Source organism: Solea solea, chromosome 18 (genome assembly GCF_958295425.1).
Source record: "Solea solea chromosome 18, fSolSol10.1, whole genome shotgun sequence".
NCBI classification, from domain to species: domain Eukaryota; kingdom Metazoa; phylum Chordata; class Actinopteri; order Pleuronectiformes; family Soleidae; genus Solea; species Solea solea.
Genome location: NC_081151.1, coordinates 9,049,412 through 9,076,608, shown reverse-complemented (window position 1 = coordinate 9,076,608; position 27,197 = coordinate 9,049,412). Strand labels below are relative to the sequence as shown.

Here is a 27,197-nt window from a genome sequence, read left to right as displayed (position 1 = left end):
ACCGGCTGAACAAAATGTTAAACCTAAACTTAATAATAATAATTTAAAAGTTTCCATTTCCATCCATTTTCTACCGTTTTATCCTTCACATGAGGGTCGCAGGGGCACTGGGCCAATCTCAGCTGGCATAGGGCGATAGGCAGGGTCAGATTAAATCTGTCAGTATAAAGTACAGACAGATTGCCAGTACTTTATACTTTTATACTTTTATATTTATACTTAAGTTTGTGTTTCTGTCTCCTACAACTGACTCGTAGAACCCGCACAAGATTTCCAATGTGCCTGGACTATCTGTTTAAGCACAAATGGCAAATAAAAACCTTGAATCTTGAACCTTGAACATCACAGGGACACATATAGAGACAAACAACCATTTACTCTCACTCTCACACCACGGTCAATTTAGAGTGTCCAATGTACCTAATCCCCATATTGCATGTTTTTGGACTGTGGGAGGAAACCGGAGAACCTGGAGAAAACCCACGCACACACGGGAAGAATATGTGAACTCTATGCAGAAAGGCCCAGGGATCAGACCGTGTCTCGAACCTGGGTAATTTGAAAAGTTAAAAAGCTAAAATTAAAAAGTTGTGACCAGGTTTTGGTTCCCATGAGGATCACTGGTCCTGACAAGGTCAGTGTTTATGTCCTAAAGTGGTAACAAACATGAGCAAACAGAAGTGAATTGGTCCATTACGTTTGTGAGAAACTAAAGTTGTGGTTGTGATAAGTCTTACTGAATCTCTACGTTTATTTTCTGAATTATTTGGAGATGATTCTTGTTGTTTTCAGCCACAGTGTTGATGTATGAAGGTGCCTCACTTTATTCGCGCTGTGTGCTTCTACTGCCTCGTCTGCATCTTCGTGACATAAAATGTCATCACAGACACAAAAACAATGCTAGGAGAGTGAGAGTCGCGTGGAGCTGATTTGAACTCATTTGACAAAGATTTGTTTATATATTTAAAAGTTATGCCCTACAGCTTTAAGCACATTGTATGAACTATGAGTGACCTGTATGGGTAAAACCGCTCTGTGCATTTCATAACTGCGTTATGAAATGCCTCCATGAAAACTATGTTAACATGTAAACAATTACGTCCTACAGTCCAGACAGTAGACATTTTTTACTTAAATTTAGAAAAGCACAGGAAGAAACTGTTCCTATTTTCCCTCCTAGCACTGACTCTGTGGTGACATGGATATTTATAATAGGAGACCAATGTCTGGTTACCCACCATACTTTCCTCCAACTGTTGATTTTTGCATCCAATTCATTCCCCTCATGTATAAAATGACCATCTGGCCGTGCAGCATGTACCCCAGGGCAGCCTGGAGTGATCCACATTACACTGAACAAGGACTGTTGATTACAAGTTGAATCAGATAAGAGAAGTTAAAAACAAATCTTTGTAAATACACAAAGTGTTTTTTTTGTTCTTGTACGTTTTTGGTATATTTGTACTTGTGTCTGCGTATTTTTACCTTTTGGTCACTTAACGCCGTTGGTCAACATCAAACATGAGAACATTTTTCAGCCGCAGCATGGCCTCAAGTGTTCAAAACAACATTAATGTCCGAGAGAGGAAAGGAGTGAGCTGGGCCCACAGGTCCACCCAGTGATGTGTAGTCACAGAGCAGCAGCAGCCCTCACAGACCATATAAACTGTAAGAAGCTCCTTTCGCAGCCTCAAAACATGGAAACAAGACTTGATGCCTTTTCTACACAGATACATTTCCGTCTGTTTGCAATGAGCTGAATGAGATGCACATTGTGAAAAATAACAGGGAGCCAATATGGAAGAGCTTATTTGGCAGTTTCTCCTGCAAACCCATAAATGATTTTGTTTGGCCTCCGATTGTTTATTCATGACTCAAAGTAAATGCATACAAAAAAAGTGAGACATATTGAGTTGAATGAATCTCATATTGCTAGCTGTGCTCTCAAAAGGCCTCAACTCTATGAAAACACAACGCTCATTTACCTTCGACCCTCAGTGACAACAATGAGGAGCTCTTACATGGACCTCATTTGGAGAAAATCTTGGCAAGAGCATCACAAATAGATAATACCTTTCAACATGCTCATCATTCTCTATTTATCTACATTGCAATTAGTCACTTTCCAAAGGCCAAAAACTTATAGGCAGAGCAGCCAAGTCACTGTTCCAGCCCCTTAGGCTTTGGGGTTAGCCTCAGTGATTAAATTCGGACAGAAATAGACAAATCTAAAGTCCGCTGTCACCCGACTGATGATATGTGTTTATGTTTATTTACAGGATATTGTAATTTGGACACATGGATTCGTGTGTGATTATTTAGACTACATGTTTTGATGTTCCATAATGATACAGGGATGACGTTCTTAAAAAAAAAAAAAAAAAAAGATATTCCGATTTCATATTCTATACAAGGCACAGACAGGTCATGTGGTTACTTGTTAAATTATTTCATTGCAGAGACTCCCCCCCAAACTCTGCACTTCCTCCATTTGTTTACCTTTCACCTTTAAACACGTTCTTGGTTATAAATGTATATAAAAGCACAGGCTGAATCTAAAACAGCAGTCTCTCACGTGCAGTTTGTTGACTTTCTATTTCCAGCTCTATGAAGACAAATATACACAGTCAGTGGAAACCATGATGGTGGAGATGCATATATACAGTGTTGGAGGATGGTCAAATTCCCTCCGGTCACCAGGGTGACCACAGGTGGTTTTTATGTAAAACACCACTGTCTGATCAGTGAATATATATCCCTGAGTCCTGAGTGTCCTCCACAATCCACGTTATAGTTATTGCTGTCCACAGTGTCTCTAAGAAAAGGCTCAGACATTGCCGCCCTGAAAAAGTGCAAAGCATGCTCTTTCACATTTCTGAAACCAGTTATTTACACAATGTATTTTCCTTTTTCTAATTAGGGAACATGTCTGGTTGAAGGTCCATAAAGTGAATCCTGGCCAGGATGACTTATCTTGATAAATGATCAGGTAGGAACAGACACTTTTCCGGCTGGAGACATGCTCTCTTCACATGTGTGAAGATGCAACCGACTGGTCCATCGGTGTCTTTATGGTGCTGAAATTAACCCAGCGCAGCTAGTGTGCATCAGCTCACCATGAGTGCTACAAGCAAACTCCGGCTCTGTGAGGATTCTCTGACAGACCTTACACTTCTCATCCTTGTCCAGTCTGAACTTGGTTTTCGAGGCCTGCATCTGCAGAGAAGAGGACAAAAGGGTAACAGGGTGTGGAAAATCACAAACAAGACTACACATAATGTTTGCTGAAGTAAAAAAAAGATGTGGAATACATTCATAAACTCACCCAGATCACCTTGTGCTGCATGAGCTGTACCTGGGCCAGTGCCTTTTGCAGCTTCACCATCCGTCGCTGGTGAACGGTCGCCCTGATAGATCTGAATAAGTATTGAGAGACCAGCCGAACAGACCAGGAGTCCGGCAGGAGCTGGATGACCTTCTCCGCAGCAAAGGCCTGAGGGTTGTTGTTGAGCAGGTCTACTACAGTGCTGATCAGATCCTCGGAGCCCAGGTAGATTTGGAGTAAGGTGAGCAGTAGCTCCTGAGGGTCCTGGTCCTGCACAGCCCTAAAGCAGTAGGCTTCTGCAGCCTGGAGGTCTCGCTCCTGGTGTACAAGCACCTGTAGAGCCTGGGAGTGTTCCCCTCTCCTACCAAGGAGAATGGCTTTCTCTCTGTGCAGGGCTGTCAACTTGACTCTCTCTGAAATGAGGGGAAAATGACTGTAACAGCAACTTCTGGGTGATTCCACAATGATTTATGTTCTTACAAGGCCTACACACACCATATAGAGTGGAGACGTCATAGAATTTAGATTCCCACAGCAGATGTTGCAACTTCCCCCTGGTCGGCCTCAAATCTGCGTCCTCTTCCTCTTGCAGCATCTGAGTAACATATGCCAAGGCCAGACGGTTGTGATGGCTTTCCTCCTGAGGGCAGATTGAATCAATCTTGTCTCAGTGCATTTAATAAAAATGTCAGGGAATTCCATTAGGTAGCTGCTGCTCTACCCACCTCACTGGTCAAATCATGTATCAGGAACTCAAGATACAAAACCAATGCCAGCGGGTGCTTTTCCAAAAGAACAAGGACGTCTTGTGTTTCCAATCGATCCTCTGGGGGACGTTTGGTGAAAAGCTGCACTCCTATCTTTTTCAAATAATTAAAAAAAAAAAAAAACTGTTATTGATGATGTACAATGACGAATAATTGCCCCATAATCAAGGCAGTCTACTTAATATGATTGAGTGGGTGGCTTTATCCCACGCTGCATAATTGTATTGTGCAACTCTGCCCTCTGCAGTCGTACTGAGAGCATGAAACCTGAAAAGGCACCTCTTGGTTTCTCTGCAGAGTCCAGTCTGCAAATTTCCACACGGTCTCTTTGTCATCCAGCTGACTGAGGGTCCACACGATGTGACCGTACACATCTGAGCAAGAGGAGTCTTTGTGGGAGCCATCTGCAACCTTCACCCACGTCTGAACAAAACAACACAATGTGCTAAATCACACAACTACATCTAGACAATATACGACTTTATGAGTGGAGGATATTACCTCGAGTGCATCAGTTTGCTTCCCATGGCTTTGATAGAGGGAACCTAATGCAAAAAATCTGAAAATAAAACGAGATTATAGACCAAACAGTCCATTCAAACCAAATTATTGAAGCTTTTTTTTAAATTTATACTAGAGTGTTGATAGGGAATTTATTTTTCACCTTTTATATTGCTCCAAAACAGGAACACAGTAATCCAGCCTGCATTCATTGGGAAACATCACAAGCTGTTGCAGATTCTCTGTGTCTCCCAGTTCTGCGTACAGCCTCAGGAGGGCGCAGTCCACCTCTGTTGAGCACTTCAAGTCCTGCTCCGTCCCCCTGACGGCTCTGAGGAAATCTCCCAAGAAGGTCAGGTATTGATGAAATGTGTTTCTGTCCTTTTGCCAGAGCAGCTGGAGATCTCTGCCTCTGTTCTCTTGATCAAGCTGGGAGTGAAAGTCTTCACCGAGACATGTCCCTATGTCAGGGTAGAGGAGGAGGATTTCTCTGGGGTCCAGCTCACCTTTTCTGTTCAAGTGGGTTTAAGTATGGAAATGTGTTTCGCATAAATAGCTATTATACACACATTTGATTCTGGAGTGTCGTGTTTGGGGAATTTACCCTTACATGAATAAATCTTTGGCCTCTGAAAAGCCCTCCTGGTAAAACTGAACAAATCCAGCGAGACACGTGATGGTCTTCTGCAGATCCTGTTAGTAAAGAAATATTCTCTCAGAACCACACATACTATTTAATGTGCCAATATTATGTGAGCTGAAAGGCACACTGTGTGACTACCCTTCAATCTCTGGGGCAAAGCATTTTACACTGAAGGACAATAAAAACCTGACCTCATTATAAAATTGAGTTTAAATTATACAACAAACTGACAAACAGCATTAAATGTAGAGAACGCTGGATTGAGATTAAAGGGTTTGAAGCCCTCTCAGAAACTAGGTTTCCTCCGGGGTCTCCGGTTTCCCACAGTCCAAAACCATGGACTGTGGTTTCCTCCCTCATGTGGTGGATAAAGCGGTAGAAGATGGATATTGTGTTGTGTTTTTTTTTAGATATTTGTTAGATACAGATTTCAGAGCAGGGAGATATTCATGTTATACTTTTCACCTTGTATGAGTCAAGTGGCCGATGGCTTTGAACTCCATTCAGCAGCAGCAATGCCTCCTCGACCTTCTCTTGTCCTACGAGTGCCTGGATCTGCTCCTCCAACGGCACCAGACGCAGGCTGAAAACCTCTCTCTCTGTGAACACTAGCACACCACCTGAGGGGAGATAATGTGTTTCGTTGTAGGTTGCGTTTAAGAATGAGTGTTTGGACAGACATGGGTCACCATCTTTTTTTAAAGAAGACCACAGTTTCAACAGGTTCACGATACTGTCTGGTTTTACCTGGCGTGGAGAGCAGACCCTTCGCTCCATGGAGACTCACAGTCTGTTTGCACTGCTGATCCAACATGCTGTAGATCAATAGCGCATGGGGCTGCACGGTGAGGATGTAAGGGAAACACACTTTGGCTGCGAGTACGTCCGGAGACCACTGCAGGGGAGGACACTGGCAAGTCCCTGTCTTCATCACAAACAAGCCTGAGGGATGATGGTGACGAAATTATATCTTGGCAAAACAAATATCCTCTGGCTTGATTGAATATATGGGGAGCTTATATGAGATGTTTAACTGGCTGCTTTTGGAAAGGAAGCACTCGCATGTGACGCATGGAGACGGTTATACTTGGCTGCACGAAGAACAAAATGTACCGTAAATATTTTGGCAGTGCTTACCCAGTGATTCAGGCCCATTGAGGAGGAATTCCCCTCGGCCCGCTGAGGTTACAATGATGCGCTGTCTGCTGTGATCGTGAGGGAAAAGCTCCTCGCCTCTCCCAGTCTCGACATCACAGAGGAGATACCTGTCAGAGGTAGCTAAACACACAATGGTGCCATCTACTGCCAGGGCCAAAGGATCCTGAAGCAGTGGGACTTCCTTGACAACCTCCCACCTGTCCACTCCCACCGCGTGTATTTGGATCACTTTCCTGCGGCTGGAGGAAGTCACCATCCCCACACATCCTCCCCGATCTGTGAACGACGACTCGCTCACCTCGAACAAAGACACATGCTGGATTTTCTTCAGAGCAGGAACAGGGTCTAAGGAGAACATGTTGAGGGCAATAATGCTTCGATCCCACAAAACCAGCAAATGATTGAAAAGTGGGACAGCTCTCAGTTGCACTATAGGATTGTTTGATCCTAGTTTTTTTGTTCTGCCATCTCTGGTTGTGTTCTGCTCAGGACTCATGTCTCTATTTGAGCTGCTCGACAGGATGAGGTGCTGGACTGTTGCATTTTTGGTCCCGATGTACACATTTCGATCATAGCACTCGAGGCACTGGATGCTGGATCTGTCCTTTGCTTTGGAGGCTTCTTGTTTCGTGTAGACATGTGTTTTTATGAAAGCTTTAAAAGCCATCGCAGAAGTTTATTGCTCTTGTAATTTGGCCGTGCAAACGTGTGAATAACAGCTCTCCAAGAAGAAAACAGAGTTCTTCTCCTGTAATACTTTTCCACTGAAATCTGCCTAAATCAAAAACATTAGTGAAACAAAAAAATAAGATATCCCTACCTCGCTCTTGTCCCCCCTTCTTCTCTTGATCCTCCACAACATTAAGTGCAAAGTACTTTCACCTCCCCCATGTGACTATATTCTGACAGGAAGTCTGTGTCAGCATTTTATGTTGCTCATCCTGCCATGTGCGGACACTTACACAACTCATCCAGTTGCCCCACCAAGAAAAGCAACTTTTACAAGAACGAAAACCTTAGGAGCGGTGAAGAAGACGGATATTTTGAGGCGACAGAATTTACGGCCACATGTATTCTTGGCTCGTGCACGGACAAAGTGGCGGCTTTTGGTCAGTGGATAATGGACAAGTAGAAGAGCAAGTGATCTGCTGATAAAACCATATATAGTTGCGCTCAGTTTGTCCACAGTGTGCGTGAGTTGGGTGTGATGAGGTCAAAAGGCAACCAAAACAGAGCAGAGGGTTTGTTTTACAGCAATGATTGTCTGAAAGGGTTGCTGACATCGGACAATATGGCCATAAAAGATGTGGAATTTAAACCTACCACCACAGTTTGTTATTTTGAACTCTGTGTTGTCTGTCTCCTCCGAGGAATTTCATATAAACAGATGCATGCACACTCCTCTGGATGGCATCGTTGGAACAAATAAGACAAAACAGCAGACCCCAACATGACATCCGTCTCAGCCTGATGCACATATACAGGTGTTTATTGGAGCAATCTTTAGAATGTTAAGTATTTCAGATGAAAGAAGCGTAAATCATACATATTTCTTGTCCGTATAGTCCTGACTTTAAAGATACATGTTGTGAAAGGCATAAGAAACCATCACAGGTTTTTTCGTTGTGTGCACTGTATGTGTGAGAGGACAGGACACGTCTTCTCACTTCTCCCTGCCACAGTCGGTGCACAAGATGTTGTCGCGCTGGGTGAGGAAGCCGCGTCCCACCAGCGACATGGCGCAGTGCATGCACGTGAAACACTCGCTGTGCCACTGGCGCTCCTCGAACGAGATGTACTTGGCCCCCGCCAGACCTGCAGACAGCAAACAACGGTTCAGTGCTTTTTTTTTTTACACAATGTTCAGGGTAACGACACCTTGTTTAGCAGACAGTTCCTGCATAAATGAAAAAAAAGGGCATTAAATATGTACAGGGTCTGAGTAAATGAATACTCACTGGTGATGGGCTTGGTGCAGCCCACGCACTTCTTTGCGTACAGGTTGCTGAAACATTCGAGGCAGTAGGGGTAGTTTTCCCTGGAGGTGAAGCGCTGACCCGAGAGCTGCTTTCTACAGCCGATGCATAGGAAGCACTCGCGGTGCCAGGGCTTGTCTTGGTAAGTCACTCCGCCTGTTGTGATGGCCTACAACGTGACCCAGGACATACAAGCAAATACAGAAAAGTCACAATCCCTATCCCATACAGTCACAGCGTGGCTAAGGTTACCTGAGTTAAAACCCTTTAGCTGTAATCCTACCTTCTTACAAGCGCAGCACTGGTAGGCAAACTGCTTCTCAAAGCAGGGCACGCAGAAGTAGCCGCTGTCTTTGGGGATGAAGGACTTGGTTCCTATTGGCTGTTGGCAGCGGTGGCACAGGAAGCAGGTCTCATGCCAGCTGTTCCCCTTGTATTCCATTTTGCGGGAACCTGGCACATGGGATGAGAGCAGCTTAGTCAGCATATGGTTCCTCCATGACAGAAAAACACAGCGACCTAAAATAGTGCTGCTTTATCTTAAGGCAGGGGACAATGCGATCTTGATCGTCTTGGTGAGAATTTGGGGCATGAATGAAACTGCACTGCTGTCTAGTGGTTTTTTTTTTGGTTGTTTTTCATTATTTAGCCATTTCTGCACAGCACATATGCCATAACCATTATGGATGAGAAGTCTTTACAGCTCCATGGTAACTAAACCATTATGTATCTGCAGGGATTGTTAACTGTTTCATTTAAATCATCATTCGGGTTTTTCCAGACAATTAACTAAAAAGAAAAAAAGAAAACATGTTCGTACTTTTTTGCCCTCTGTTATTGTTGTTTTGTGTCTCAAAGGCCCAGTTTGTTTTTTAGTGGATTCATTTACACATGACACGTCTTAGCAGCTTTATATGTGTTGTAAGGAAGAGAACATGTCCGTCCTTGAACCCCATCAAGCTTAATGTTCCGATTTGCGCGAGATCATTTCGCTCACCGACATTCCCAGGGCTATGGATGAATTTAAATGGCTCAGTGAGTGCACACAGGTCACACGGTGGATGGCGGTGTACCTGGCATGATGGTTTTCTTGCAGGTGGTACATTTGGAGGAATAATCGTTAGCGTAGCACTCAGTGCAGAGCAGCACATCGTCCTTTGCGGCGAAAGCCTTTTCCACCAAAGAGCGGCTGCACTTGGCACACTTGAAGCACTGCTCGTGCCAGTGGTGATCCTTATAGGACAGGTCCTATAGAGTTGGACACATTGCTAAGGTAAAATGTCTCATTTATAGAACATGAGAATTAGAATTATGTGGGAATTACAGCAGTTGGTCCAAAATGACATATTTCCTTATTGGGGAAATCAAAGCTCTAAGGCAACACTGTTCTTACCTTGCAGTTAGAGCCAATTGGTACAGCGCATTCCTCACAGCAATTGGCGAACAAATTCTCATAGCACTTAGTGCAGTACTGTGTGTCTTCTTTCATGATGTACTTCTTCCCCAGCAGGGAGTCTTTGCAGTAATGGCAGTCGAAACGGTCGCTGGTGGACATTGTTGTTTGCTGTTCTTAGCTGCAGGTCAGAGAGAGCAGAGGGTGGAGAATGGAGAGTGAAGAAAAAAAAAAAAAAAGGGACAGATGGAAGACACCCCGCTACAGTCCAGGCAAAACTCCCCCCTTTCAACGCCCGAGTGAAGAAGCCAGAAGAAATGGTCTGCACTTCTTTCAGATAGAGACTAAGCAGAAGCAGTGAGTCTCTACCTCGATGGATGTGGGTAAAGCTGGGGGTCTGCAGAGGCACAGAGAGCAGTCCAAGCACAGGGGTAGGGCAGGGATGAAAAGCACTGAGGCAGGATTAGGGGTACCCACTGTGGGCCATCTTCTATAAATACTGCCTCTCTTATTAGTGGTAATCTCCGGGGAGAATGGACACGCTCCACTGCATCATATCTGCACCTTTTAAGGGAACCGATGGGCCACATATCGCTGGGCCTTTCGAAGGGATTTCAACCATCCTGAAGCAGCAGACGATCACAAACATGAAATATAATCATATAATCAATCACATTTTTACAGACATATCTGTTTATCATATCATTGCTACAGTGGAAGTAGTTGGCCATTTGGATGCTCTGACGTGTCTGGACATGCTTGTGGCATTTGTCCGAGGCTGTCGAACACACGAGGCAGTTGCAGATGGCTTATAAGAGTTTGGTGCCAGCAGCTTTTTTTTTCTTTTTCGTTTGCCAGGTACTGAACCACATTGCCAGTGCCTCTCAGTGGCTATTGTGAGCGATTTGGCAGCTTCCCGGTGAACGGGGAGACTGCAGGCCTGTGGACGTTCGATCCATCCACGATGAAATGAAAGAGGAGGAGCACAAATGACGGATTAATAGCGACTATGGTGTTAACTTCGATAAAATGCTATATTTCCTGAAATCCTGTAGAATTAGGAACACAAACGTGTTTAATGTTTGAGTTCATGTTTGGTTCAATCGGCCACTTTAAGGGGATTTGTTTATAATCTGATACAGAACAAATACTTATTTTTCTACCAGTGGGCTCATTGCACTTGATTATTGTAACATGTGTTCATATCAGTTTTCCAGAAGGATCAGTGAGTGGACATCGTCATATAAATAGCCTGGGAAGACCACCAGCCCAGCCCACAAGCTTAATCTCTTGTATACACACACAGGAAGGTCAGTGACAGGGATGGGGCTGAGAGGAATTCTGCAACTCTGACTGGGTGACCTCTGTCATCTCTCTACACTCACTCACTCAGTAGCTGTAGAAAAAAAAAAAAAAATCCAGAACTATAATCTGATAACAAATACACTGTGGTCCATCTTTGGATCAACAGATTATTTTGGGAACATGGTATTTACAAACCTCTGAGGAATCGGCAAAGGCCGTGTTATTTTTGACCTACAAGATGCATGTTATGTAAGCCTTTCAGCACACAGTTCATCATATCAGTAACACTTGTGTGGGACGGATTTACGATTTGAAACCAAGTTCTTTATACTTCTAAATGGGCGGAGCCTACGGATTAAATAAACACTACCTTGCCATTGTATTTTATTCCTGCTACCTTTTGGTGGTCATGCAGACCTTAAACAAATCAGCGTGTGCCGGCACAATATGAACATTGAGAGAAAAATAAATTGCATCAAAGCAGAGATTATTGTATATTGTGTTTATGCTGTCGGGCTTAATCTGTAGTCATGCATGCGTGTTTGTATTACTTTTTTTTTTATTCGATATATAACTGCTCTGATCTGATAGATAACAGGTGCTGATCTTTGTCTCGTGGATCACGAACCCCTACACCGCGCTGTGAGCCAGCGCTGCAGAGCAAAAAAATCCTGCTGATCTTGCATATTCCTTTTTGCCTGCTTAATCCTCTGAAGTCAACTAGTGAGCAGCTGCCAACAGACTTCGTACGCGGCCTGTCCAGCCCCAATAAATGGGCCTTTATTTGACCTGGACTCAGATGTCCTCTTATCTTAACGTATTCAGGCTTTACAATCAGGTGTCAGTGGCTGTTTTCTCGCTCTTCATGAAATGATCTCTGAGAAGAAGAGAAGCATTTACTTTGGTGGCTCCTTTGAGGTGTTGACTCGTTGCAGACTGAGACAGATCAACGCGACACAGTCGCGTTTCTCTGCAGCACAAAGGCCTCGCCGCACCGGAGTTGACAACCGTTGGCATGGCGATGACAACATAAGTGGGATCCATTAGGTTGAGAGGAGAGGCCGCTCTTGTAGTTAATGAGAGGTCTCACACAGACCTGGTTTCTTTGAGAAGGCTTCGGCTGTCTTCTGCCGATGTGCAGATCCTGCTTTCAACGTGGTGCTTTCAACTGAACAGGATAGCCACATAGGGGCTTCCTGGGGATGAGGAGATACAATCTATTAGGTCTACAATCTTGCAAAACCTTACACCCCTTCAGGGAGGCCCTGTGAGGGCCCCGGGTAATGCCCCCACTAAGTCTGCCCCTGTCTTCCAGTTCTCACCAAAGTGAGTCATGGTATGCATGGGTGACAAGACCTGTTACTGAGCCAGACATCTGATCTCCGCCGCTAAAGAGGAGAGAAAGTAGAGTCGACTCCAAGGAATTCACATCTCTTTAAAATGTTATACACGACGATCCCAAATCCTCCTTCCAGCCCAGAGATTGTGTGGCATCTGGATTAAAGGGTGAAACTGAAGCTGCAGATTAACCAAGCACAACAAGTCGTAGTCGTATGAAAACATATAAAACGTGAGACCTCCAGTGTTACGGTCAGGTAATGATCAGTTATTTACAGTTAAAGGCTGCGTTCAAAGGCGCAAAAAGCCATAAGGCTGACCTACATGCGACTGGAAATATGACAATCGTTAGTAAACCTTGTCTTAAGAACACTATCCAGGAATACCACCTTAATCCTCACAGCCTTGTGCCAAAAACACTTTCCACTACACCGACACTGCAGCACAAGTTATCAGACGATTAAAAACAGCCAACACCGAGCTCTCTCAGTAGGATTCATTTACAAATTGTAAAACCAGAATCACAATTTGGAATTTAAACGACTGTTGCTGCGATGCTCTGTTTTACAAGAACATGTTCTGTCAAACCTAATAACGTGGCTCTTTCGGAGGCAGCAGAGACAAGCTGTGACGATGACACTGACATATGATTGTCCCCTAAGTTGCTATGACAACCTTGATAGCAAGCTCACGCATCCGGCAATTTGAAAGCAATAAAGAAAGTCTGCCATTTGGTTTCACACTCGTCTCCCACGGCACATTTCTCTTTAGCGGCGAAGCTCTGGTTGTCATGAAAATGGTTTTGAGCAGGAGATGGGAATAACGCTCGTCTCTGTCTTGACTCCTGCAAACTGGAGAGACAAACCTCGCCAACGCCACCTGAACTTCTACATTAATCCCCGACTGACACCAATGCATTATTGATGCCACTGATGGAGGCAACACACACACACACACACATTTATCACACAGTGTGACCTGCAGCGCTGAGTGGAGGCAGTTGACAAACATGTGTCGTGTTCACCGCGCACAGGATGAGATTTCTGCAAATATCAGAGAGCCAGCAAGGATATGGGGTAACTAACAACAGTTAGAGGATCACGGCGTATCCACCACAACACCATCTCTTGGCCCTCGTCAATCACTTATCAAGGCTTTTGGGCTGCTATTTATATACCTCTGCCTGCATTACATGGCACGGAGGAAGAGCGTGGGTATCAGCTGTGGAAATCACATTTGATACAGATGCAAGGACTCTATATTAGGCGGCATCGCGGTAAAAGGCGCCAAGAGCGGCGAACTTTGGTCAGACGTTGATGTAAAATGAAAAAAAGGTCAGTTTAAAGTAGAGTTGCACAAGTAATATGCACAATAATGATGTAGCAAAGGCCTTAGCTTAACACAAACACATTTCAATTACAAAAAACAGTTCCAGTCTGTCGTTTTTTGTTGTTTTTTTTTAAACTGTGAACATCAAATACTTGACCAGCTGTGTCCTTACAAAGAAGCACCGCGGGCCTCACTCGTGTTTTGCTCATTTCTCCAGATTTTTATTTTCTTTGACACTACCAGACATCTACAGTTACACATTTGGCGAAAATTACATTGATTTGGCAAAATGAAATAGAACAAAAAAAAAACTTGCACTGATTGACTCAACTGACGACTGGTCAGTGAACTGGCAGAAAATTAGCATTGATGGAGAAACCTTCATGTCATTCCACACAGTATTACGTTTTCAGACAGTATCCTGATTCACCCGCTCCAGTGCCGCTACACACGCACAGATTCAGACACAGTGTCTGAGAAAGCCACGGCTCTTCATGTTTTTTTTTAAAAAAACACACAGAGAAAGGAAGAGAGGACGAAAAGAATAGAGATTGCGCAGAAAAAAAACTCCCCATCATATTGGTTCCAAATTCACCAACCACGTCGGATAAGAAACCTTTTGTTTCCAAGAGCGGACTGTACAGTATGAAACCACGAGTGGCAGTTTCATCTGTGGGACAGTTTCTGGTTTCACAATAGCTCCATCCAGCACAGTGAGGCAACTCCACACAAATAAAAGTGCTGCACCTTTGCTGTGCTCAGGCGTGAGCTTTTTAAATTTGGGTCATGCCAAATTAATTACGGCCTCAAAATAACTCCTTCGGTGTAAAATTGCCTCCCTCGATGGAAACCGTCCGAGCACCTTTGACTCGGATTCTAGAGTCTCTGATTCTGATCCAGTCTACTGGAGCACCAGCAGGACAAACAAAGGTACGGCGAAATCACATTCACTGCCCGACAACACTTCCATGTTACGAAGATTTCAACATTAAAAATATATACAAGACACCGTTTCCTCTTCCCCATTAATGCAGACACTACAGGAGCCCCGACGGTGTCGTTTACATACGGGAAAGGGATCTGTGTTAGTGGGCTGGTTTGATCCAGACGTTGATTCAGTTTACAGCAAGGTTTATATACACGTTTCTCTATGGCATTTAGAACAATATCCCATAAGAAAAATAATTGACTTCATCAGTATTTACATCAATGGTCCCTTTAGATGGTGACGAAAATATCAAAATGATAACCTGACACATTTTGTGGTATTTTGACCAAGAAGCCAGTGGCCTAGCTTGCATAAAATGTGGACTCGGTTTCACACAGTACTTCTGTTCTGGTTTTGTTTTGTTTTTGTCAGTAGCTGCAGAGTCGCTGTTAAGACGCATTGTTTAGTGGAGAAGCTGTTCTGCGCGAGTGTGATATCTACAGATGAAGAGCTGTTTGTAGTGTCATCATGAGAGGCGTCGTGCTGTAAACAGTGGTAAAAAAAGAAAGAAAGAAAGAAAGAAAGAAAGAAAGAAAAACTGCCAGCTGCCCAAACATCACTGGATTCAGAGACAGAAATCTTCCTGCAGTAATGGTCAACATCTCAAACATGGGCAGAGCTCACCGAGGACAATCCGGTCTAATTCACACCTGCCGCAACTACCTGGTAACAACTGCTGAAAAAAAACAAAACAAAACACCGTCGATGGTAAAGCAGCTCCGCACAAAGGGTTCAGTTGGATGTTTCGACTTATGCTTTTCCTCTGTTAAGTTAAAAAACTACAGACTTGGATCAAATCAGGATGTCACATAATGAGTTGTGTGGGAGTTTCGCGCTGCGGCGCCACAGCCCTGCATTGTACTATCACCATCATCCACATGGGATCCGACCATGTGACACACGAACAATCCGCGACGATGTTTAAAATAGTAACCTCCCGCTCACATCTGCTGTCAAACACGACTGGGGGTAATGATCACCATATGCCACCGACAGTGTGTCTTACTGTACAGGCATTACCATTTGGATTAGCAGTGCAACATATGAGCAAAATATGGAAAAGGAAAAAAAAAAGAAAAGAAATCACAGCTACATAATATTTTTTTTTTTTTTTTTTACAACTACACAATATGTACATGACACGATTCAACGACTTTCACATTTTGAGTTCAGTAAACACTGCATAGGTGACCGCTTCACTAGCACAGATGAAATTGGGTTTTTTTTGTGACACAATGCCTCACTTGAATAAATATTACATCAATATTTTCACGTTTGTGTTCGTCGTCCCCTCGCAGCCAACTCCAGAGCAAGATCTGCTGTGTGCCATTTCAACAGAAAGTGATATTTATAGACTAACCGGCAACCTCGCACTCTGAATATAATCTTTTTTTCTTTTCTTTTTCTTTTTTTTACAGCGACATTCGCACACGACTGCCTTCACACTAACAAACTAACAATAAAACAACAGGGACGCAAAGAAAAAGCAGCAAACGGTGTCATGTTAAGCAAAACAGTAGCTGAACTAATAATAATAATAATCATAATCATGATAAAAAACAAGTTAGTGCATTTGTTATTTTTTTTTTCTCTATAATTGTAATAAAAAAATAATACAAAATAAGGCAAAAAAAAAGAATTGGCTTGCAAATGAACAAAATAACAGCATGGGCATGTCACTGGGCCACTGAGCCTAAAGAACAACAGAATTTGGGGGCTTCTGACAGAACAATGAACAAGAACCTTCTTGTCAAATGAAGGAAAAAGAATCTTAAATCACTGCCTTCAACAAAACAACAAAGCACTGCATAGCCCTTAAAAGCTCTATCCACCCCAGTACCACTTGTCAAGGTTATTGAATGCCTTATATTCCTTGTGCCTACGCAGGTAATCACAGGCCAGGCATGTGTGCTCTGCCCAGAAATAGGCCTTCTTTACTTTAAAGTGCCGTCGCCACTCAAAGTACCTGAGGTACATCTCCTCATTCTTGTCCAAGAGCAGCAGGTAGTCGGCCAGCTCCTTGGGTGACATGAAGTCGTCCACGTGAATGAAGGCGTCTCCCTGGATAAAGTTCTCGTAGTTCTGCCTGGACGGCCCGAGGACCACGGGCACCGTGCCCACGGAGAGCGGGTTGTACAGCTTCTCAGTGATGTAGTCCTTATGGATGGAGTTCTCAAAAGCCAGGTAGAACTTACAGCTGGCAATAGTGGGGAAGTAGTCTTGGTCAGAGATGTACTCCCCGAAGGCTTGTCCATACGCATGAACCTCAATGTGTTTATACAGCTCGTTGTAGTACTTCACCCGCACGTGGTCCTGGTTCCAGTTGCTCACAATCCAGCAGATCAACTTGTTTTTGCTGGGTGGGACAAAGTCCTCCTCACCTTCTGCCGCTACGATGGACCCGTAAGGCACTTCAATGTCAGCATCCTGACGATAATTGAGAGTCAGATTGAACAGGTTCTCGATCCCAGGCAGCTGGGACGAGTGCGACGGCGACTCCAGATTCATCCATACCCACTTCTGGAAGGATGGTCGCTGGAGCGGCGGCAGGTTGGACAAGTCGGTGCAGATGTCTCGATGATGGATGATGACCCCATCGGACTTGTTGAAGAGGTTCCTGTCCGCTGTGACGAAACAGCCGTCGATGTTGAACAGAGAGCTGCACACACCCAGGTCATAGGTCTGTCCGAAGGGCCAGAGCCAGATTAGCACTGTGGTCACGTTCTTGTCGCTCTTGGTGGAGAAGAGGTTATTAACTCGGTCTGTGGACACGGTCGACTCGACGGGACCCGATAGCCAGCTGGTGGACGGTTTAAAATACATCAAAAACAGAGTGACAAAGCATCCCAGTATGAATGTGCCGAGCAGAAGGGGTCGTAGGATTCTGTGAAAAGGTGCAGATGGCATACTCTGTTCTGAAAAGGGGGGGAAACAAAGGTAGAAAAGCCATAAAAGTCACCATCACAACACTCAGACTAAATATTAATCAAGTAAAGGCCTTGTACATTCTATCTGCTATACTGACTCTGAATGCCGTTTATACCTAATTTAAGTCTCGTCAACATCCACATGTGAGCACAGAACGTGTATTTGTTAATACAAACCTGGTGGATTTATCTGAACGCTGAAATCCAAGCGAGAGTGGGGCGCTGAGAGAATAAAAGGCGGGGACGGTTCCTACATTGGGTCGCCGACGGTGGGACCAATTCTTCGTTGAGAATCAGCGCTCATAGAAAGCGGGAATTGCAGGCTTACAGGTTACAAGGCCCCTTGCTCTCATGGAGAATGGCGTTCTAGTGGGACGACGTGTTTGGCGTCAACGATGCCTCCTTTAAGGGGAACCGGGAGAGAGTCAGTCAGGGTCAGTGAGGGAAAAAGGGAGCAGACACCAAGGTTTACATGCTGTCAACATGCAGAGAGACAAAAAAAAACTCTTTCAGACATGATGGGAAATGAAACGAAAACACAGCGATTGTTGCAGAATTACCAGTTAATCACGGTTGTTGTTTTTAAGTTGCCAGTTAAGCATGGGTGTAAGCTTCCAGCTGTTATTAGTTTATTTGGCATACACCGGGAGAATGCTGCCATCTTAAGGATGAGCAGGGAAGAGAAAGGCCCCCTGGCTTCAACATGCATTCGTGTTGCATTACGACGCGAGTTCAGACATAAACATTCAGAGATTATTCCATTTATTCCATGACACCAGCTACCAATACTTATCTGAAATGACATATGGGGCGAGGGGGGGAAGTGATATTGGCCTCATGTATGATATCAGCACCATCCACACCATCATCTGTGACTTTGGTATGCAGATTTTCACCCCGAGGCCACAGCATGGACCGTGGCTCCTTTAAAGGCTTACACTATCCATACATTTTCATGGAGGCAAATCCTCTTACAAAAGAGAAACCATGCTCTTTCTGTAAGCGGCCGTGATAAGCTCTCCTGCTTTACAGAGGAAGGATGCAGCGCATGTGGATGTCAGGAGGGACGTAACGTGGTAAAGTAACACTCCAGACTTTCATTGTGACACTGACAATGATTAGCCTCCACCTGTTGGGAGGGAGTTTTTCCACATGCAGAGAAATAGAATATACTAATGTGCAAAGGAGTCATAGAGTACACGTGTCACACATCACAATCAATGTTCAGTGGGAGTTTTTAAAGTGTTCTCTCCTTGAAAGGGAAATCTCCACTCCTCTTGGAGGAAGGATACTATTTCAATATCAATATACGAGAGGGAGAGGGAGAGAATTCAACTAAGTGTGCTGCTACTGGAAAGTTCTTTTTGGTTCTGTCGTCTGCAATTTGTGTTTTGAACGCTCCACTTGTTTTCCCAACGTATGACTCACCACAAGGGCACGGAACGCGGTAGATGACAGGTGTAGAGAGACGGGAGACAATTTCTTTGTTTACAACGATGAAGCATGATCACACGGGCTACACGGCGACCACAGGGATGTGAAACCACGGTGTTTATACCATGTACCGTAGCAGCAGGGCCTTAAAAATCAGGCCTATCACACATACAAGCGTGTGGTAAAGTTATAGTAGTCTCCATGGTGACGGTGCTGAGGTCAGTGTTCAACATGGGAGGGTGATAGAGATGATACGGTCGTCGTTCTCCCTCCCTGCTTCCTTCTTGAGCAGAATAATACACGTGCACGGAGCGAGCATTAATTCACATTTAAATGAATAAATGAATAACACAGCTAAGGTTTTTAGCAAATGTATTGTGATGTATTTGGGGCACAGGAGGGGAGCATCTCTCTCGTGGTGAGTCTGCAGCGGAGCATTTGAAATGACTGGCACACACACACACACACACACACACACAGAAAAAAGAAGCAAACAACAGATTTTGAAAGCATGGAATGCTTGATGTGGTGTCAGTAAGCAGGTAACACGCACACTAAAGGGCAATTATTATTATTATAATTATTATTATTGAGGGTTTTCATTTTGATTCACGTGCATCCTGCCAGGGGTAAAAGGGACACTGCATCCCAGGTGAGAATTCATTTCCATCCACCAAGCAACTGAAGGTCATTTTAAAACGTGATGCTGTAGTGGAGCCTCTCTCTCTCTCTCCCTCTCTCCCTCTCTGTCTCTCTGTGACTGAAATGGTTGTGTTTTCTGTGTGAAGCTGCATTGAAGTTGACGAGGATACTGGATTTTCACTGGTATACTTGTGTGTGTGTGTGTGTGTGTGTGTGTGGCCCAACGATGGAGAGGAGAATTGATCCAACCTAAGAACCCAAATTCACACATTCATAGAAGGTGACCATCCATATTCCCTCATGCATGAACTGTTCGCGTGCATTAAAGATGGAGACATGATAGAGGGAAAACAGACATATTTCTCTCTGTGTGTGTGTGTGTGTGGGGGGGGGGGGGTCGTTTCTAATTAGCTGACCAGGATTTTGTCGCCAAAATCAGGTACTGACGCTCAGTCATGGGTGCGAAAGAGAGAGAGAAAAAACAATGCTTTTCACTCACCATCTTGACAGGCGTGAGTCGAAATAGACCTTTCTTCTCATCTCCTCCAGAGGTCCTTCAGCCGCTTCAAAGACACCTTGCAACATTGGGAAGATGCGGATGAGACTGGGCGGAAAAAGATCGCGCCGCGCTTGCAGGAAAAGAGCCGGATGAGCCCACGTCCATCGTCTCGATGCCGAGGATACCTATGGTTGCGATGTGCGCTGAATCTTCCTCGCTGATGCTGCTGCTGCTGCTGCTCAACGACGCACACAATGATGGCTGCAAAAAGACACCACACACACATATATCTATATATATATATATATATATATATAAATAATATCTATATTGTTTGTTTTTGCACGAGCCTGCACACTAGATGCATGGCTCTGTACGCGAGGACGCCATGTATGTTCAGGCATGTGATGGGATGTGGAATAATTCCCTGCTGGCTGCCCATGCGCTACCTTCGCTGTTTACCGTCAATGCAGCTGCATGCTGTGTGTGTGTGTGTGTGTGTGAGGGATGCTGAGATTTTGGCGTCAGCGCGCGATACTCTTGAATCATCAGTTCACGCTTTTCATTTGAACAAAAACAAGCGAAAAGCTTGTGACCGCGAGGACGCTGCTGGGATCACGGGGCGACCCCCCTCCATCACTTGGCAAAAGAGAAACGACAATTCACGTAACACAACACCGGCAGGTTTTCGCCCCTGTGTGTGGTGGAAGCCTGTCTGTCTGTCTGTCTGTCTGCCTGCCTGCCTCCACTGTCCCTGCTGCTGTCTTTTTGTGATGTCACGTCAAAGCAGTTACAATGCACCATCATCACTAACTCAAATAAACGGGATAAAGCACACGTACATGCAATTTTTCAGGTCATTCAAATACTTTTTTTATGTTATATTATATATATATATATATATATATATATATATATATATATATATATATATATATATATATATATATATATATATATATTATTTTCAATGTCTTGCAACATTAAACCTTAACAGCAAATGAATGCATAATTTAATGGGGCACTCTCGCTCTTCCACAAAGAGAGCGAACTCCTTCAAGGTCCACTATTTAATATTTACGAGGGTTTATTGGCAGAAATTGAAAGTATATATAACTCATTTTGTTGTTTGTAGCCTTAGAATAAGCCTTTTAGATGTACTTTAGGTAAGGGCCCTGCTTTATGGAGGCCACCATCTTGCACCATTATGTCCGGCAGACTAATGGAGCTTTTCCATTACACAGTTCCCGCACTACTCAGCTCTACTCCACCTGCTTTGGTATCAGGCACTTCGACCTGGAGGGCAGACTCCGTCTGACACAGTCACTGAACTAAAATACGGCAGCTGTGGGCACCCATAACCGATTCAGATCGACTGATCAGACACAAGTACAAGTAAATTGTTGTTGTAAATTGCACATATACCATGTTTGTATAATTGTTTTATATTGTATATAATTTCTGTATATACATACACACACACACACACACACACACATATATATATATATATATATATATATATATATATATATATATATATATATATCTTATAAGTATCACTTATTAAAAGGCACATACATAATATATTACAACATTTAGAGTGGAACTATTGTTTTCCAGACTGGAGGACTCTATGTATCAGACTTCTCCACTTGTAAGTGATTTAATCAAAAAAGAGAGATGATTTTTCCACTTTAACACAAATGGATGCAGACAGACATGTGCATTGTATTTGCATATGCATTGAACAGTGCAGATTTGTAAGAAATCCAAATCCAAGTTATAAGAAGGTGGGGTTGCAGCTCCTCTTTGTGACATCATTTATTTTCCAGTTGTGTTAGGTGGTGCAGAACTCCTTATACCTCCCTCAATTAACTTCCAATTTTCCCAACTGCCCCGTGTGGATCAGTCTCGATCTCTTCTTTGTGGCATAAGGCCCACAAAAGGAGGCGAGAGACTCCATATATACAGTAAATAACAATATGACCTCACACTGTGGAAGTTAACGATGAAGTCCATGTCCGTGTCATCTGTTTGACCAACTGTCAAGTATACAACGGGGATTGATAGCGAACAATTGATTTCATTTTATATGACGACGAAACAGAGCAACACAGCTGAAACCGCGGGGGCACCAGAGAGTCAATGTTCCACTCACTCAGGAACATTACAAAGCAACCTACAGTTCTGCCAGTTCTGCCAGAGCTCGCCAGCTTATCCATGCAGCCAGAACTAACTACATTTGTCAAATGTGACAAAGGTAGTGATAGATTTTTCTGTGGGCTGACAAAACTAGAAGGTTTTTTATTTTGTTTTTAAAAGGAGAGAGAATTGTGTGTTACATCCTTTACTGAGGTACAGTTTATTTATTTCTATTGAGGTTTAACAGAGTAATAGATTAAAGGGAGGCAAAACATGCAGCACAGTTTCAGGGTGAAATTATTGGTCGGGGGGGGGGGGGGGGGATATCATTTGTATTTTGTTTGTATTTTGCAGTCTATTCTGCAACTGGGTTTACACTCTATGTAAATATTTGATATTATCAATGACAAACATTAACTACAGCTGTCCGTCGAATCATTCCTGCCACTTGCGTCGCTCGCCGTCAAATAGAACCGCCCACTTCCGAGTTATCTCCAGGTAGATTGCAGGTTTATTGGGCAGGTAGTCCAGGTACACAGTGTGGCTTGTTTTGGGAACTGCCGTTTCAATCTGAGTCCCTTCGTGCCATTCGTTAAAAGACGTTATGGATATAAAATCGGGCCTGGCCTCTAACGCAGCTCTCAGCGAGGTTTCATAGTATTTGCCGTTGATGCGGTTTCGAGTGTTTTGGAAGTTCCAGGGTCGGATGCTTGTGTCAATATACCCTGGGCCCACACTTGGGATGAAGAGCAGGTTGTTATCGTCACAGAAGGCTTTAAGAGAGTCCCAGTGTCGCTGCGTGGACCCATAGGAAAACTCATTGGTCGCAAAGTAGGTGTAGATGCCATCAAAACCTGCCGTCAGGATATCCCTCTTATGTTTCTCCTCTACTACGAGGGCGATAAAGACGGCATCGTATGCTGTGCCCCTGATGCCGTTACTCTCGGTGTGTTTCAGCAGTTTGGCCCACTGCTCGGAGTTCATCAGGTATGAGTCATACACATAGAAGAGTGGAAGGAGCTTGCCAGTGTTAGTGCGGTACCTGAAGAAAGCCGGGTGCTCTCCATACCTGAAAAAGAGAGTAATCACATACATAAAATAAAAAAAAGTAAAGAGGAACGTGACAAGAATGAACCGAATTTGGCAAACACAGTTATTCATAAAAGCAATGGCTCATGGTGGAATGAGTGTTTCCCTTAGAGAGTGTAAGATCATGAGCATCTAACAGAAACACAGCACTACTCACTTCTCTAGGATGTACTTGACATTTGCGTACACACTGACTTCATCTCGCCCTTTGTATGGTTCAATGTGAAAGGCGACCTGTAAACACAGACACATGAAAACTGGAAACATTTTTCTTTTTCTTATTAGAAAACGTTTTTTCAGGGGTTCTGCACGTTTACATTTCTCAAAACAAACGGTTGTAATACCCAGTGGCATCTTCATACAGACCTTAATGTGGTATTTTTGTGCCACGTCCAGCAGCAAAGGCACAATGTTGTCTGTTGGCTCACCGCTGTCATCGTTCATATTTGGAGGATACCAGGAAAGAGCGATGACACCTGAGAATTAACACAGACCAAGAATGAAACGGAATCCTGGTATTTGTTCATAAATTTAAATACTATTCACATTGTAGGTGTGCAGTGGGGGATGATGAAACATTAAGGGTTTTTGAAATCACTATACATAAGGTGTTATACTATATCATCCATTTATTTATTTATTTATTTATTTATTTATTTAACAAAATAGCATCAATGAGTTATACTACTAAACAAGAAATATTGTTTGAATATTAAGCTTCTATTAAGTGTTCCATCTTTATTTATTTCGAATGATTAAAAATAGATGAAAACAAACAAATATAATAAATAAAAAAGGCAATTTCAATAGATAGCCACTATTTAAGACCAATTATTATACAGCTAAAACATCTTCCTCTCTGATTCTCATATATTCTTTATATACATATACACATATATATATACATATATATATATATATAGTTTTTTATATATATATATAACAACTAGAGGCCAGTTTCACATCGGTGGCTTGCCGTGACCCAATCAATGCATCTCATAGCAAAGAAACTGCATTTTATAATTAAGGTAATACAAATGCATTATTCAATGTGGATCAGTTTAAGTAGGCCACTTAAAAATGGTTGCGCTGAATCATCAACGCGCCCTTTTTGAATATCAGTGAAAATGTGGGAGGGAACTTTAGGCTGATCCATCTCACCGATAGCTGCCGTTCGTAGCTGATGCATATGAGCCTCTAAAATGGAGGGGTCCCTCGAACTGTATGGTCCCAGAGAGGGGTAAAAGTTGGACCCAAGGTCTTCAGGTGGGTTGTGCGTCTCTTGTGGATATCGCTTAGCCACCTCAGAGTCCCAGTGTGGGAGCTGTGGATGGTTCCAGTGGATGTATTTGCCATCAAATTTAGGGTTCCCATACCAGGTGTAGTAGAAGGCATGTAGATAGTAGTTGGGGGGAGGAAACTTCCTCAGTGAAGCCTCCAGCTCTTTGTCTTTGTCTGACTTGGCAGTGTCATTCATTTTAATCTGGTTGTGGTTTTTGTAGTCCTCTCTTGGGACATGATTATCATCTCTTCTGTCTGGAAACAGCTTGCTTCCTAAAGGGCTCCTGAATGAAGAGTCCTCTGGTGTGAGCACTGTCAAGACCACAGTTATGACAAGAACAAGCAACACCAAAGCTAATAACGTGATGCAAAACTTTCGCCTAAACCTTGCCATTCTTTTTAGTCTGTGCTTGAGGCTTTCCACAGTTCATTGTTGAGACGGCAGCAAGGGACTGTTGTTAGGAAGGATGCCATTGAAACTCAGGGAGTGGTTATTCAGCCTGCAGGGTTATAGAAATAAGAATACACATCAGTTAATTCATTACTGCCACAATTGATCAACTGCATATGAGATCTATAAAATGTGAGTGAACATAATTGTTTGCTTAATCTATAAACATAAAGCTCATGGTGATGTCTTTAAATGTCTTGTTATATCTGACCAGCTGGCCGAATACCAGAAACCTGACATAGGGGGCGAAAGGCAGGGTTGACCCTGGTCAGGTCGCCAGTCCATCACAGGGACACATAGAGGCAATATCCCTAATCCCCAAATTTTAAGAGAAGAAAAAAAAAAACAAAGAAAATGTAAAATAACAAGTCACTAATCAATCAATCAATCAGCTAATTGTTGCAGATGTGATTCAGTTTAGAACAAAGTAAGCAAAAAATGGTGCAAATTTCTTCATGCAACTGGCCTGTGTAAGAATATAAAAGGACAGTAGAATCACAAGTATTTTGTGTTACAAACTAATACACTGTAAAACACACAGATAAAAATAAAGACACATATCTTTGTTATTTCTTGTGCCAGGTGTCTCAATAAACAAGGATGTTTATCATTTGTATCATACAGAACTAGAGGCACAGTAAAATAGTTACACTTGGGAGGTCATATTAATACATTTCCTTGATGAAACAACAAATCATTGCTGCCCTAGAGGTCTGACTGCAATGTACAATGGTGGGTAAATATGCGCCAACAAATATTTGTTGGCCACATTAGCCCCTATGAGGCTAACGTGGAAAAGACAGAGCTACAACGTTGTGTTTAAATGACCACAGTCAGGTCCATGATACGGTTGTCAGTTACAGGAAGCTCACTTTGTTTTACCAAGCACAAAAGCTAACAACATTAGCTACTGCAGCTCTAACCGCATCAATGAACTTTGAACTTGTAAACAGTAGCAGGAGTTGTAACCTTTACACAAGGAGAGTCAAACACGTTTTCAACACAGGGTCATTTTAAATATAAAAACAGGCCATTAAGTACCTTGGACGACTCTCCCAGGGACGAGGTGAACGAGACACATCCGCAGTTTTATAATTCACCATCGGTCACAACAACCTGCTCTTCTGGTACAGTTGGCTAACAATAAGATTTGTAAATACTGCCGGTTGTGACCCATCCATGTTGTATATAAGGCGGATATGACGCATTGCACTGCAGACAAGCCGAGAAGCCGTCAAACAGAGAACCGCGCAAGCTCATCTACATCCGTTTTTCAAAATAAAGCTTTAAAAACCGGATGTAGATGAATAAGTAATTGTAACTTATAAAATAAAAACATTTTAATTTGTGAGTCCCACATTCCTTGAAATTATTGACATCTGATATTGGACGTACTGCAAACACACATTCCTCCATAATTTCTGGAAATGCCTGATAGGTTTGAGTTCAACTTACAAACTAAGAATCACTTTAGATGATTTTCAATAAATATTCAGCTCGAAGAGCAGCATCGACCACACACACAGATAAGATCATACTTGATCTGTTTGCATCTCACAGGTGATGTTACATTTACAGGCTTCATTTGTGTGAACGGTCTCGTTCGGGCTGAAAAGTTATTTTTCTACAACTTACAGGCTCTATTATAATGAATTATGACAAATAAATTTGCAGCTTCTTAACCCGATTTTAACCCTACTTTTTTTAAGTGCATAAAAATGTACGACGGGACAAAAGCAGCTCTCTAATTTTTAGTTTACATCCATTTTATTCAATTTATAGACTTTCAAACGCACTTGTACAAATTGCAAAACAGCTTTTGGTAACATCTTGTTGTTTCTTCTTCTTATTATTATTATAAGGAAATAAATCAAATGAATAAAAAAGTAGACAATGTGAATAGAGATAACATAGAAATACAACAAAATTAATTCACAGAGTGCAACATAATATTAAGAATAAGAGAGAAAAGAAAGAGCCATTTCAGAGTTTCACAAAGAGTCAAC

General features: G+C 43.0%; 4 protein-coding genes across 5 annotated transcripts; all 4 read right to left on the bottom strand.

Annotated features, from left to right (window-relative positions):
• Positions 1-2,253: 2,253 nt before the first annotated feature.
• On the bottom strand, positions 2,254-7,308 carry si:ch211-266g18.9 (transforming growth factor-beta receptor-associated protein 1). 2 transcript variants are annotated; one of them, XM_058615484.1, is made up of 12 exons: positions 7,215-7,300; positions 6,374-6,739; positions 5,984-6,178; positions 5,702-5,856; positions 5,204-5,286; positions 4,757-5,104; positions 4,594-4,651; positions 4,372-4,515; positions 4,051-4,185; positions 3,821-3,965; positions 3,326-3,738; positions 2,254-3,216 (listed from the first exon to the last, which is right to left on the bottom strand). In XM_058615484.1, exons 2-12 carry the CDS (start codon positions 6,648-6,650, stop codon positions 3,070-3,072), a joined length of 2,100 nt encoding a protein of 699 aa, XP_058471467.1. In that variant the 5' UTR covers positions 6,651-6,739; positions 7,215-7,300; the 3' UTR covers positions 2,254-3,069. The 2 variants fall into 2 exon arrangements, with proteins under 2 accessions (XP_058471467.1, XP_058471466.1); XM_058615483.1 differs by having other exon boundaries at positions 6,374-7,308.
• A 537-nt stretch (positions 7,309-7,845) lies between these two features.
• Positions 7,846-10,251, bottom strand: fhl5 (four and a half LIM domains 5). The gene is made up of 6 exons (XM_058615465.1): positions 10,133-10,251; positions 9,764-9,944; positions 9,444-9,618; positions 8,654-8,823; positions 8,353-8,539; positions 7,846-8,209 (listed from the first exon to the last, which is right to left on the bottom strand). Exons 2-6 carry the CDS (start codon positions 9,923-9,925, stop codon positions 8,058-8,060), a joined length of 846 nt encoding a protein of 281 aa, XP_058471448.1. The 5' UTR covers positions 9,926-9,944; positions 10,133-10,251; the 3' UTR covers positions 7,846-8,057.
• Positions 10,252-13,929: 3,678 nt separating this feature from the next.
• On the bottom strand, positions 13,930-20,968 carry fut9a (fucosyltransferase 9a). The gene is made up of 3 exons (XM_058615514.1): positions 20,226-20,968; positions 17,828-18,052; positions 13,930-17,638 (listed from the first exon to the last, which is right to left on the bottom strand). Exon 3 carries the CDS (start codon positions 17,628-17,630, stop codon positions 16,548-16,550), a length of 1,083 nt encoding a protein of 360 aa, XP_058471497.1. The 5' UTR covers positions 17,631-17,638; positions 17,828-18,052; positions 20,226-20,968; the 3' UTR covers positions 13,930-16,547.
• Positions 20,969-21,864: 896 nt separating this feature from the next.
• Positions 21,865-26,402, bottom strand: manea (mannosidase, endo-alpha). Its single transcript, XM_058615512.1, has 5 exons — positions 26,233-26,402; positions 24,621-25,240; positions 23,826-23,935; positions 23,617-23,693; positions 21,865-23,439 (listed from the first exon to the last, which is right to left on the bottom strand). The coding sequence occupies exons 2-5, from the start codon at positions 25,132-25,134 to the stop codon at positions 22,806-22,808; spliced, it is 1,335 nt and encodes a 444-aa protein (XP_058471495.1). The 5' UTR covers positions 25,135-25,240; positions 26,233-26,402; the 3' UTR covers positions 21,865-22,805.
• Between the last annotated feature and the right edge of the window lie 795 nt (positions 26,403-27,197).

Excerpts from the sequence above, each read along its gene's own strand:
- si:ch211-266g18.9 (XM_058615483.1), bottom strand. The coding sequence starts at position 7,061 with ATGGCTTTTAAAGCTTTCATAAAAACACATGTCTACACGAAACAAGAA. Across the intron at positions 6,179-6,373 it reads CAATGGGCCTGAATCACTGG|GCTTGTTTGTGATGAAGACA; the intron begins GTAAGCACTGCC and ends ATCATCCCTCAG. Across the intron at positions 4,652-4,756 it reads GTTTTGGAGCAATATAAAAG|ATTTTTTGCATTAGGTTCCC; the intron begins GTGAAAAATAAA and ends TTTTATTTTCAG.
- fhl5 (XM_058615465.1), bottom strand. The coding sequence starts at position 9,925 with ATGTCCACCAGCGACCGTTTCGACTGCCATTACTGCAAAGACTCCCTG. Across the intron at positions 9,619-9,763 it reads CAATTGGCTCTAACTGCAAG|GACCTGTCCTATAAGGATCA; the intron begins GTAAGAACAGTG and ends CCAACTCTATAG. Across the intron at positions 8,824-9,443 it reads CAAGAAAACCATCATGCCAG|GTTCCCGCAAAATGGAATAC; the intron begins GTACACCGCCAT and ends CCCATGTGCCAG.
- fut9a (XM_058615514.1), bottom strand. The coding sequence starts at position 17,630 with ATGCCATCTGCACCTTTTCACAGAATCCTACGACCCCTTCTGCTCGGC.
- manea (XM_058615512.1), bottom strand. The coding sequence starts at position 25,134 with ATGGCAAGGTTTAGGCGAAAGTTTTGCATCACGTTATTAGCTTTGGTG. Across the intron at positions 23,936-24,620 it reads GCTACGAACGGCAGCTATCG|GTGTCATCGCTCTTTCCTGG; the intron begins GTGAGATGGATC and ends GTTAATTCTCAG. Across the intron at positions 23,440-23,616 it reads GTCAAGTACATCCTAGAGAA|GTATGGAGAGCACCCGGCTT; the intron begins GTGAGTAGTGCT and ends TCTCTTTTTCAG.